Raw genomic sequence first — 13,498 nt, forward strand, 5'->3', positions numbered from 1 at the left:
GACCAGATATTGTTTTGTGGTCTGGATCAGCACGCATTGTTCAACTGATAGAGTTAACAGTGCCATGGGAGGATGCGGTAGATGAGGCATATGAGAGGAAGAAACTGCAGTATGCTCAGCTGGCCACTGAAGCAGAACAGCGAGGATGGAGAGTCCAGGTTTATCCAGTGGAAGTGGGTTGTCGAGGTTTTGTGGCACACTCTACAACCCGGTTCCTCAGAGACGTCGGATTCAGTGGCCTAGAGTTGCGTCGCACAGTAAAGAACTTATCTGAAGCAGCAGAGAGGAGCAGCAACTGGCTGTGGTTGAGACGGAAAGATTCTGGCTGGCTGTGTACAGGCCTCCACGCTACGGTTTCGAAGAATTCTTGAAAACTCGAAGAGTCTGTTGGTTTATTTGTATAGTTTGCATTGTAATATTATGTTCCTGTGTATTTTGCGTGAATGAGGATTGGTGTCTGGACAGGTAGTATGCTATACGGAACCGTTGCCACTGAAGCTGCTTTAACGTCGGCAGTGGGGCTCGACAGCCTTAGTCAAACGGGTATGGTCGGGTTGCGGCGAGATTGTGAGAGATTGTGGTTAGGTCACATGTGAGCTATGAGGAAGGAGTAACCTCAGCAGCAAGAGGGATGTAAAGGTCAGTAAGATGGGCTGAGTTGAGTGGGGGACGGAGGCGGGTGACTCTGGGACGCCAGAGTCACTGTCGAGCCTTCTTGAAGTGTCGTGGGCTAGTCGACGAAACACTGAGGACGGAAGGTGCCCACCTGAAGACCCTAGACATGTTCCCTACTCAGCTCAATCCAGACAGTTGTTATGGGGGGACCGCACTGTGGTTGCTACCATTGTGTGTGCAAATACACTGCAGCTATTAACACCAGACAGAAGGAGATTCACATCACCATATGGAAAGAAGCGTAAATGGATGGAGAAGCATAGGTTACTGTAAAGCTACGTATTAGTTGGTTCTTATCTTGGCGAAACCTGGGTACAAATCAGCATGAAGTTTTAACGTCTACTCTTGTGTAATGGAAATCATTATATATATATATACACATAAATACATACACACACACACACACACACACACACACACACACACACACACACACACACACACACACACACACACACACACACACACACACACACACACACACACACACACTTGCAGAAAGTGCCTGTTATGTATTTTTAAGCCTTCCAGAAGTTTTTGTAGCTCTGAAGTTTCGGGGTAGAATTACTTTGTAAAGTTGTCGTTGTTTGGCCTTTGGGCAGTACAGAGGTAATGGAGCGCCTGAGAACTGAAAATGACAACAAAAAAAAACACAAATGACGTCAGCAAGCTCTTGCAGAGTCATATTTTAGTGCACTCTGTGTCCAGTCCACATATTGACTAACATCTCTGCTATCTTTCATCCTTTTTCTTCTGCTTTTCTTTTTGGATTTCTGTCTAGTTTGATTTTGAATGCCGTGCTCATGGCGCAAACTTCTTGGCATATCCTCCCGTGGTTGCTGGTGGAAACCGAGCCAACACACTTCATTACATCAACAACAACCAAATAGTGAAGGTGAAGTACCAAACACACTTATAATCATTACTGGGGCCTTTTCTTAGAGGGAGAGTCTAGAACAGATTCATAAGATAAACAAGGATGAAACTTGAAGTCTCTCTTTCTTGTTTTACTTGTTTTTAAACAGCATGTGTATGTAAGCTTTGTGTGCATCTTTGGTTTTCACAAGACAAATGTACGAAAATACACAACAAAATATTATCACAATATTGAACTAACTTTCTTTCTCAGGATGGAGAAATGGTGTTGTTGGATGGGGGCTGTGAATATTTCGGTTATGTGAGCGACATCACACGCACTTGGCCGGTGAATGGAAAGTAAGTCTGTTTTCAACAGAAGTCTCATTGTCTCAGACGTAACGTAACTTTAATTTCATGCTGTTAGCAAGTAATCAATCAGCGCTCCAGACCTTGCTCCGTGTGCCGTCTCCAGGTTCAGTCCTGCTCAGAGAGAGCTGTATGAGGCCGTGCTGGAGGTGCAGTTGGCCTGTCTGTCTCAGTGCAATCCTGGCGTCAGTCTGGACTATATATACTCCAGCATGCTCGCGCTGTTGGCCCGGCAGCTCAGAGAGCTCGGGATCGTCCCACAAAGCACCAGTGATGCAGACGCACTGAAGGTACCCTGCTTTGCTTTAAAAAGCAGGCTGTTTTAAGGGAAAGTTCACCCACATTTTTTTAAATAATCAATATATATGTGAATATATATATATATATATATGTATATGTACAATATATACTCAAATCTAATATCAGCAAATACCATTTCAAATCAAATATTAGCAAAAATTACACATTAAATAATGATTAAAAAGTAAGCGGGACTACCTAAGCAACAACTTGGGGGCATGAGGGGCTTTATACTGAACTTTAAAAAAAAAAAAAAAAAATTTATATAAGTTTTGAGATTTAAAAAAAGTATATAGAATGTAAATGGTTTCTGTTTCAGGTAAAGGAATCTTTAAAAAATGTATTATGTTTTCCACAAAAATATGAATCAGCATTTCTGAAGGATCATGTGACACTGAAGACTGAAGTTATTTTAATTTGTAATAACATTTCACCACTTTACTGTATTGCAACATTTCAATTAAATGCAGCTTTGGTGAGCATGAGAGACTTCTTACTTTCAAAAACATTAAAAAGTCTTACCCCAAACGTTATTTTCAGTTGCGGTGCTTAAGATAAGAATTTTTAGTCAACATGCTAAAACTTCCAATATTTTGCGTATTTAAAATCATTTTTTAAAGAACCAATGCCATTTTACAGTCATTAAAGAAATTCTTTTTTAACAAACTCGCCCACTTTCAACTATACATTTTAAGAAAATTATTATAATTTTCTGCAAAAAAATACAAATAATATTTAGCCTGTTTATTTGTTGAATATCTCCATTGAGTCTGCGTATGTGTCCATGATATAAATTTCATCATCAGCATAGTATGTGCGTACCCAAAATGCACAGCCAGATTTTCTCTGTATGCTCAAGCTTGCAGGTGCTCGTTTGGAATGTTTTGCCACTAATTAAAAGTTGAAACACTGGAAGAACAACTATAAAAAACTACTGGGGATGGCAACAACAATAGACACGCATTAAGTGCTTATGTGAAAGGATCAAAAGAAACAATATTTTAAACAAGTACAAAGACATTTTTATCAGTCAGAATTTTTTGAGAGAAAATAGCACAGACACTGGACAAAGATTAAACTTTCTAGTGTGCATGTTGACTGCATTTGATTTGATTCACACTTGTCTTATAATCGGTTGTGAATATATACTGCAATATGTACCACAGGCCTCTTCCACCAACCTGAGATTCTGGTTCACAGTGCTGAAACACCAGGAATCCAAAGCCTTCTTTATTTATTTAATTGAACTTCCCTAAAGCTCTGTATTCAGGAAATGACTATAAGTCTTCCTGCCCAATTTAAACGGCCAAGATCTGCACCATTTACAGTGTCTGTAAAGCACCATACTGCTAAAAAAAGCAACCTTTCACTTTAACGTAGCGAGTTTATGAGGCCAACAAACCGACATGTTGGTCAGTTTAGCCCATTGCGACTGTGAGGATGTAGGTGTGCACTTATTTCAGTTTCAATCACTTTTCCAGTTCAGCGTTTTGTGATTGATCACATTACAAGCACTCAGTTGTTTTTCTCAATTCAGTTGTTTTTCTGTTCCCCCTTCCAGGCTGCTCGGCAGTTTTGCCCCCATCACGTGGGTCATTACCTGGGCATGGATGTTCATGACACCCCTGAGCTGTCCCGTTCACAACCGCTGCAGCCGGGCATGGTGATCACAATAGAGCCAGGTTGAGATCACTTTCATTCAAATATTAAAAAAGTTATGTCACTAGAGCTGCATGCGCATTGTGTTGGCAGAAAAACAGTGGTTCCAAGTGGAGGAAAACAGGCGATATCTACGTGATAAGAGAAAAAAAAAATTCTTGTTGTGACTTTGGATTTCAGGATCGGAATACAAAAAATATGGTTTACAGCATATCGCCGTCGAAGACGACCGTTAAAGCGAAACGCAGACGTTTATGGTTGCAAGTCATTAAACGGACAGACTGGACTGAAGAAACCTGCGACGATTACCCTACTATTAAAGCACAAATTTGATGTAAACTATCTACAGTACATAATATTCACATGCAGTTCATAGGGGGCATAATGTATTTGCGAAATAATTTTGAAACCTATAACATTTTGGTCTCACAATTCTGACTTTTTTCTTGCAATTGCTAGTTTATATCACAATTGTGAGAGAAAAAGTCAGAATTGGTATACAAGTGAAATTCTGAGAGAAAAAGGTTTAAATCTCACAAATCATATTTTTTTTCTCATAATTGTGAGATACAGCTACACTCGAAATTACCTTTTTATTCCTTTATTCCATGGCTTTCATAGACTGCTACTGTTAAACTGTCATTTTCTGCCACCAGGTAGACCCACAGAACACGTCATCACTGTTTGAAAACACCCAAATGGTCTATTATAGGCCCTGTTTACACCTGGTATTAAGATGCGTTTTGGTTGACTTTTGGTTAAAGTGGACGACGGTAAATACAGGTGTAAACGGGGTCTAAAACTTTATGAGCTTGTCCACTTTCGACCACTTCCAGAGGTAGTCGAAAACGTATTAGACTGGATTGCTTTCTTAGTGTCGACGCCCATGTGGTCGACTGTGTTCAAGCAGACAAAACACACCTGCTCTCCGCCTACTGACCTAATGCGTAAACATTATAGGAAGCGCTCTAGCCAAACGGGACTTATACTTTGTCGGCTGGAGACCCAAATTTGGTTTGAAGATGAAGAACCTACCAAGCACAATGTTCTCTCACCATTCCTGATTTCTAACATTTCATTTACATGTACATTTCTCAAGCTTGTTTTGTCCATTTACCTGCCCATAGACCCTCCCTTCGAATACATTTGGACAGAAGTGCTTGAAAGTGGACAAAAGAGACGGATTAAAACACCAGGTGTAAACGGGAATGTGTCTCCTTGTGATCCGATCAACCAAAACGCATCTTAATACCATGTGTAAACAGGGCCTGTTGCATGTCTGTTTCAAATCAAACTTTCAGTTCATCAATGAATGCTTTCTAGCAGTCAGATTATTAAGATAATCATATGAAGTTTCATCTCATGGTTTCTGTTGCACTTCTTATAGGCGTGATTGTTTTGAAAGGTGCTTATCGTGGACTTTACGATCAGATCAGCACCTCAGTTCATCCATCATTTCAGCACCTCATTCATTCATCCACAATAATTATTTACCATTCAATCTTAGTTTTTTTTGCCCATTCTACCCTTTTTTCTACATTTTACTTGCCTGTGTCAGATGTGGCTTTTTTCTTGCATGGAGCAACCTTGATTCCTCAAACAACAACAGTCTGATACGTTTCTAGAAAATGCGTTTCTTTTGCCCATTTTTAAAACCAAAATTGGACTTGAAAGTAATTTGTAATGCAAGTCTACTCAATACTCCAGCAGCTGTATTGTCATTTCCACCATTCGTTAAGCAGCACAATCATTTTTAACTGTGCTTTCAATAATAAGAAAAGTTTCTCAAGTAGCAAATTTGAATATTTAAAACGATTTCTTAAGAACAAGGTCGAGGTAGCAGTATTTTCAAATAATGGCTTCTGAAATGACTGTTTTCGACTGTATTTTAATCAGTTAATGGCACAGAAGCCATTTCGTCTTCAAGTAACACTATGCAGTTTTTCAACCTTCCTAATATATTTCCAAGACCCTTGTGATGGTACATCGACTTACAATAGGTTAAATGACACGTCTGCCATAGTCTGACGTGGTCTGTATCGCTTTTACTGGCACTATGTAACTTCGGGTTTCGGGTAGTAACCGGAGCACAAAAAGAACTACAAAATTCGACTGCTTTACGGCACACATAGTTTTTCTTCGTTTGTGATGTCTTTCATAAAATCATGCATCATGCTCTACCTTGTCTGTGGCCATTGTTGATTCCAAAGCCGGTGCTGGATAAACAGCGAGCATGCGCGTGCGACAGTAGGCTGCGGTAGGCTAAATTATTTACGACAGGGTAATGGACAATACTGCTTCCAACCTGTAGGGCGACCGCAGAGGAAAAGTTCCTTGGTGTTGCTTTAATGATTCCAAACTTTGAATGTTATTGAATATAACAAATAAAATTCATAGTAAACAATATTTTATTTCAGTTATACACAGAAAATACAGACTAGCTGTACAGTACAACTAAAACAGTCACCTGAATGCATTTGAGGTGAAGACAGATGTGTTGATCATAATTGGAGCAATCTAGTCAATTTAGGATTGAATAGAGGCCATTCATACCGCAGACCACTAGATACTGTAACCGTAGACATGCATCTTGAATGCACTATAATGACTGTTGGACTTTTGCATACTGTTCAAAGTAACATTCAACTCCTTAGCATTTGAGCTTGTGCAAAAAACAAAACAAAAATCTATTTGTGCATCAAAACAGAAGCTCTAAACTGTCTTCTCTTGCTCCCATAACCCAGGACTGTACATCAGCGAGGACGACAGCTCATGTCCAGAGCGATTCCGGGGTCTTGGGGTGCGAATCGAGGATGACGTGGTGATTCAAGACCATGGGGGACCCCTTATTCTGTCTGCACACACCCCGAAAACCATCGCCGAGGTGGAGAGAGTTTGCGCACAAGGAGAGGACTGAAAGGAAAGAGTAACCGATAGCAAGTCCATATTGTGTAGATTTTTCTTTAATACTGAACTCAGGAGGTCTCGATCTCACAGAACTTGCTCCAGTTACGTACTGAGGATTCTGGAAGATTAAGAGCTGGACGTGTCTGGACAGCGTGCGACGTCTCCCTGATGGCAATTCACTCCTACGCTGGCTAGTTGGTTACGATGGGTTGTGTTATGTATTTGCACACCTATGACCTAGGATGAGGGTTTATAGAATACCTTAAATGAGGTCAGATGAAGAAACAAATTGGTGACTGTGATTCAATGAGCATGGTAAACTATTCATGTTTGTGTGAGAACTGATTTGTTTCACTGTGAGATTCTTCACTGATTATGACTTGAGTTTGTTTGTCTGCTGAGGTTTTTATTGTCATACATGTATTTTTACTGTTGTCAAAATAAAGTTTGTAAGTTTTGTTGCTGTAGTTTGTAAAGCCACCTGTATTTCTATAAACAGATTGTTTTAAAACAGCTTCACTGTGATAAAAATGCAAACTTCATGAAATATGAGACATTCAAATTCTACTGTAAACCAGCTCTAAAAAGACAAGTCATTGTTCAGCTCGAGTCAGTTTAATGTTGATTCAGTTCAGTTTAAAAGCAACGCCACTCTGCTAGTTAAACACATTATTAGTCACTGATTAGATTCTTTGCAAAAATGGGACATTTTGATTCAGTTCATATTCTAAATGCAATTGAAAGTTTTAATGACTCCAAAACGTGTCTGGTGTAGCAAATGGTTATACTAACTTTGCTTGGTTTTAAGGCAGAGTAGTTTACTATTAGGAGTCAAAAAATTAAAAGTGATCACATTCATTCTGAATGAAATCATAAATATGTATAGCGCTTTTCACAATACATATGCATACAAAAATAGTGGCCTAACCTCAGTAAGGTTCAGTTAACAAATCAGATTTTTTTTTGGCCTGCTGTGTTTTTGTGAATCTGGCCAAATATTTATGAAATTTAGTCTCAAGCAAGTGTGAATCAGAAACTAGAGTTACTAACATCACCAAAAAAACTATTGTGACCTACACACTAAACAGCATATTTTTAAACTATGTATAACGGTTTCTGATTTAGCTGAGCTTGTTTGAGGTTAGCTGACCCATAATGTCCAAAAGTACTGTCTATGTGGGTTTGTGATGCTCTTGAGGCAGTCTATATAAGCTGCTCAATGGGTCTATAGGTTTTTGAACAGAAGTGAATCTGAATGATGCCGTCTGGGCAGGCAGCTAATTGGGTTTTGGAGTATTTCTTTTTTTTTTTTTTTTAACTAAGCTGACTCAGAACATGTAGATGGCGCCCAAAAACTAGGTCTAAGTAGGCATCCCACTTGGTTTTGAGACACAATTTCTCCACTAAGATGACTTACAATGCATTTATCCCTGGGTAAGAAACTTGAGGTTTTTGAGTAGAACTGACTTTCAACATACCATTGAGGCCAAGAAATGCTGTCTTGGTAGGCCACTCAGGCTTTTGAGCTGAATTGACTCTTATAATGCCCAAAAATGCTGGCTACATTGTCAGCTCCTTATGTTTTGATCATAAATGCTGTCTAGTTAAGCAATGTCCCGGAGCTAAGCTGACTACGAAGGTGTCGATGAGATCCAAAAATGCTTTCTAAGCTCACCAGATTTAGGAGTTTTGGGGCTGGATTGACTCTGAACATGCTTATGATGGCCCAAAATGTTCCTAGCTTTTTTTTTTTTTTTAGCCTAGGTCAGTCAGAACAAGCAGAAAGTTCTCAAAAATGAATGTCTAGATAGTCAGCTCATTGACTTGCATTGAGTTTATGCCCAAAAAATGCTGGGTAAGTAATGGAATTGACTATGAATACGCTTATGATGCCCAAAATGCTGGCTACAAAGTCAGTTCCCTTGAATTTGAGACATAATCTCTCAGCTGAGATGACTCGTAATGTGGTCATGCCCAAAAATGCGGTACATTCCAATACTTGTGCACTATTCTATGTTGCTTTGTAGTATCAATAGTTTGAGTAGTGTGTTCACACTGAAAATTCCATAAAGAAAAAAAGTGCAATACCCAGATGATCCACTTTATTAACCGAAAAAAGGATGTGTGGAATGTTGGCCACTTCATCCACTCGACTGTTGCAGCTTTAATTACTAGTGAAGGGGGAGGGGCTATCAGACTCTAGCTGTGTCCCAAATGAAACACTACACACTATGCACTCATACACTATATGTACTATGTTCTTAACCGTGTAGTGTATGAACTTTTTTAAGTTTATTTTTGTCTTTCAACATCGGAGTCTGACAGCCACTCCCCCTCCGCTACATAATTAAAGCTGCGACAGTTGAGTGCATAAATTGTCCGACGTACCACACTTCGTTTTTCGGTTAAATAAGTGCATCATCCGGGAACTTAAAGTGCACTTTTTCTTCTTAGAATTTTCAGTGTGAACGCTCTACTTGCACTATTTGCCATAGAAAATGGCACAGAATAGTGCACAAGTACACGATTTGGGACAAAACTTCTGATGTTAAATGGCAAAATAACCTTATAAAATGCATACACTACACGGTTGAGTACAAAGTGCATACAGTAGTCAACATTTGAAGTGGATAAAAGCCTTTCATCAAAGTTATACATGAACTTTGAACTATACCCGTTCTTGTCTTAAGACAGCCTTTGACTACAAATCTTGACTACTGTAGTATAAGTGCATAGTGTATAGTGCATCATTTAGGAAAATAGCCTAGTCTCTCACCTGAGATGATTTGTAATGCTTACTCAGACCATGCCAAGGTGCCTCAAATGCTGTGTGAGTAAAAGCAACTCAAGGTTTTTGAGCTGAACTGACTCTCAACACGATGATGCCCAAAAAGCTGGCTACATAGTCAGTTCCCAAGGATTTGAGACACAAACCTTAAACTGAGATGATTCATAATGCGGTCATGCCCAAAAAGCGGTCTAGTTTTTGAGCTTAGCTGACTATGACTGTGCTTATGATGTCCAAATAAGCTTATGCGAAACAGCCTCTGAACTACGACCACTCAGTAGGATATGGCAGCCAAAAATGTCTCTGCGAATTCTTGCCTCTTTCTCCACTGCAGTTCATTATAGGGCACTTGACCCCTGGGCTTTACTGTCCCTCCAGGTAGAAAGCCAAGTCGAGTAATATTCTGCTAAACAAGTCACACTGTGGGCATCATTTCTTTGAGTGACTCCATCATCATCATCATCTGATGATGATGATGATGATGCTGGACGCCGTGTTGCACCCGCCCAGAACAGTCGAAACTCCGAAAGAGTACGGAAACGGCACTGTCCGGGAAATCCCGATCGCCATCTCCCCCTCCACCCCCCTTTACTAATGTTACCGCACCTCCAACCTTCCCTCCCCCCAGCCAGAGGAGTAGAAACAACAAGCCGCCATTTTGTTTGTGCGGAGAGAGTGAAGGAGGCAGGAGCGACCGAAAAAAAGCCACTCGAGCGCCGACCACTGCGACTCTGAGCGCCGCCGGCTCCGTCCTCGAGGATCCAAACCGGATCAAACACACAACCGGGGTGGTTAGCGGAGGAAACGGATCAAGATTAGATTCTCCAGTGTGAAAATAAAAAAGCAGACCGGATTTTCCTTTCTTTTTCTGTTCTTTTTTTTTAACGAAGCAGAGAGGCGGAAGAGGGCAATACATTTAAACGAAGGGAAGCTCGTCAGGAAAAAAGGAAAATAACAGCGTCACAAAGTGGGAATATCTGCGAAATCACATCGCCGGTTGCTGGCGGACGACAGCGAAAGTGGGAAAAATTGCAGGAACTGTGCAAAAGAAGGGAGAAATTAAAAAGGGATGAACGCGCAGGGGGGTTCACAGCATCACAAAGCCTATGAAAGGGGTTTGAGGACCCCCAGATTTTGGGGGGTGCAGCTGGCAATATCACCCGGATCGGCAGATGCTTCAGACCCGAAATATTACTGAAGCCCACCTCAGTTCGGTTCATTCTATTTTCGACCCACCGCTGTTCCTCTCGCTCTTTCTTTAATGCTTCGCAAGGCTCTCGTGCAGTGACAAATTATTCTTATTTGCTCGATGTGACTGACAGTGCTTTGAAATGCACGCAAATGCATTGACCAACTTCACTTGATTCCCATTCTTTAGCTCGTGCACAGCGAACTGCACGACGGCGAGACAACATCTTCTTGCACTTCAACGACTAATTGCATACATGTTCTGTTCATTAGACAGACACTTTTGAAATATTTTTTTCCTTGCATTTTGCATGCAAGAGCTGTGCGGGGTGCAGGGTGGTCTCGTGGAGAGCAATGGTCAGAGATTTTCTGCAAACACATTTAACTCGTGCATTGGACACATTCACACAGAGGGCGCACGAGCCTTATTCAGATGTGAATGCACAATAAATCATTTGACTTGTCATCACTTTGAGGTGTTTTTGCAAAATACCAAGACATGGACACTGACATATGCAAGTTGTTTGGAATCATCTAAACAAGTGATATAACTTGGCTCGTGCAAGCCATTTCAGTCATTGGATGCACATTTCTCATGTTATTTATTCTGCCAAGAGTACTGTCTTGAAAGGATGAAAGTAAACTTTTACATTCATATGATTGCTTAATTATATTCCAGTTTTCTAAGTATTTATTTTTTCTCTCTACCCATCTTAATTACTTGGGAGGAAATAAAGACATTGACGAAGGAGATTCATACATCCGTCTCAATTTTAAGGAGCTTTATGGACTTTAAATCTTCTAAAGTAAAGCGATGCTGGCTGGTAATTGCACATGCTACAACGCAAAGAGAGACATAATTCTAAATCGTTGTGTTTGCTTATAAGCATTGCATGAAGTCGCACCAGAGTGAGTTCGATATCTCGTACACAACGCCTTAAAAAAACCAACACTTCAGTTCGCCGCCGACAATGGCGGAAAAGACGGATACAAGCAGCGAGGATAAATCTTGGGAAAATTGCTCCGCCGCCGAGGAGGCTACGTGAGTTTGTGGCGAGCTTGCATGACCGTCTGTTCCTCCCTTCACCTCCTCCATTCGGAAACATACTTTGAGGAACTAAAGACTAGAAAATCTTAAAAGGGAGCATTAAAGGTGGACTGAACATTGAATCATTACATTGCATTGCATTGTATGCATGTATCGTCCCATGAAAGGTAAACGGGAATACGTCCGGAGCTCTTGAACGAGGAGATTTCATTCGTACATCGGCTCGCGACTGCACAGGAAGGGCTATCCTACGCGGGATATATGCATTAACACTAAATCGGAGGAAAACTATGGCCGATAATGTGCTGGACCCCGGTCCGCCTTCAGCTAAGAGGCCTAAATTGTCTTCCCCGGCTCTGTCGGTCTCCGCGAGCGATGGAAACGGTAAATAATAATGTTCACGCGCTGCGGTGTGCGGCGAGTCTCGCGCCTGCACACTGCCGCTGGTCGCGTGCATGTATGAAAAAAAGAGACGCGACGTGTGTTTTAAGACCGTTCTTTTGTTGTATTTGTTTGTTTGCATCACCCCCGCTATTTAAATAACTTAGCAGCATAGCTAGCAGGCTAATTTGCTCAATGTTTTCATTTGAAGTTGACGAGGTGCGTTACAATACTGTTGTTGTGTATAGTAGGCAGTGTTTTTCCGGGTGTGCGTTACACAAACTTTTGACTTTGTACGTCGTTGTGCGATGTCGAGATCTGGGGTTGGTGTCAAAGGTTTATAAGGTGATGCATTTTGAGCTTGTCAGGAAAAGGAAAACTCGACACACTCAAGTTATAAATCACGTCTCTTTACTGACACGGTTGGGAACGAAGTCGAGATCACTTCTTATCAAGTTGGTTTACATTTAGCGAGTAGACGAACCGGTGTTTGCAAGTTTCTGATCAACACTGAGCAGTAGATGCAACCTCATCTAACTGGTTTTTCTGTATCTTAAACTAGCGTAAGGTGGTTTGATGGTCTTCCTGTCTGACCAAAGAAAAGTGCCCAAGACCCTTCTAAAACCAGCTTGTGAAGTTAAGGCCAGCTAACTACCCTAGACTGGTTTTAAGCAGTTTTTTAATGAGTTTAATGTCTAGATATCAAAGTCTGGTCATATTGTCTTATTTGAACTGTAGTGATCCACCACACAGTTGTTGTTTTTTTAAATGGATGCTGTTATGATTTTTTCTATTTAATAATATAAAATGAGATTGATTTGAATCAACACTTTATTTCATGCAATATTTATTTCATTTAAAAAAAAACTTAAAATAAGGTTGGGGTAAGTTGTGCCACTGTTTATTATGTTATCATCTAGGGACTGAGAAATTAGATGTTTGTAAAATTAATACTTTGAATTTTATCCCAGAGCTATTTTATTGACCACTATACACAGTTTTTTAAAGGTACCCATAAATCAGCCACACATAGGTTATTTTAATATTCAGAATATTTAAGTAAATTTAAACTTATGTTTTTTTATTATTATTTTATTTTTAGGAATGTTGAATTCTTTGTTTTTTTTTTAAATGCCGAAAAAGCTGTCAGTTTTCTCATATGCAAAAAAAGGTGACATGACAAATTAAGCCTTTTAGATTAAGTGGGTAACAATTGACCCTACTCTTGCCTATCATGTCCTTCAAAAGAGTTGTATATAGATTTTAAAACAAAATTATAAAAAAAAATGTTTTTACACTATTATGACTAATCTCAGAACTTTATCTCC

The 13,498-nt window shown here is 40.1% G+C and overlaps 2 protein-coding genes across 20 annotated transcripts in view; both read left to right on the top strand.

Moving 5' to 3' along the window:
- xpnpep3 (X-prolyl aminopeptidase 3, mitochondrial) overlaps positions 1-7,232 on the top strand; it is a 20,645-nt gene extending 13,413 nt beyond the window's left edge. Inside the window, exons 6-10 of the mRNA XM_077211995.1 lie at positions 1,457-1,570; positions 1,805-1,890; positions 2,006-2,189; positions 3,761-3,881; positions 6,603-7,232. Of these exons, the coding sequence (XP_077068110.1) occupies positions 1,457-1,570; positions 1,805-1,890; positions 2,006-2,189; positions 3,761-3,881; positions 6,603-6,775 (678 nt within the window). The 3' untranslated portion in view covers positions 6,776-7,232. The remainder of the gene's footprint in view (positions 1-1,456; positions 1,571-1,804; positions 1,891-2,005; positions 2,190-3,760; positions 3,882-6,602) is intronic.
- Positions 7,233-10,081: 2,849 nt separating this feature from the next.
- The window catches only part of ep300b (EP300 lysine acetyltransferase b), a 42,864-nt gene continuing 39,447 nt past the window's right edge, over positions 10,082-13,498 (top strand). For 10 of the 19 annotated variants that reach the window (XM_077211999.1, XM_077212011.1, XM_077212000.1 and 7 more), the window contains exon 1: positions 10,082-12,173. In XM_077211999.1, coding sequence (XP_077068114.1) covers positions 12,080-12,173 — 94 coding nt within the window. In that variant the 5' untranslated portion in view covers positions 10,082-12,079. The remainder of the gene's footprint in view (positions 12,174-13,498) is intronic. The other 9 variants (XM_077212003.1, XM_077212005.1, XM_077212007.1 and 6 more) reach the window with 1 other exon arrangement.

The sequence above is a fragment of the Siphateles boraxobius genome, unplaced genomic scaffold (assembly GCF_051911475.1).
Source record: "Siphateles boraxobius isolate OS27281-9 unplaced genomic scaffold, OSU_SipBor_1 66, whole genome shotgun sequence".
Classification (NCBI taxonomy): domain Eukaryota; kingdom Metazoa; phylum Chordata; class Actinopteri; order Cypriniformes; family Leuciscidae; genus Siphateles; species Siphateles boraxobius.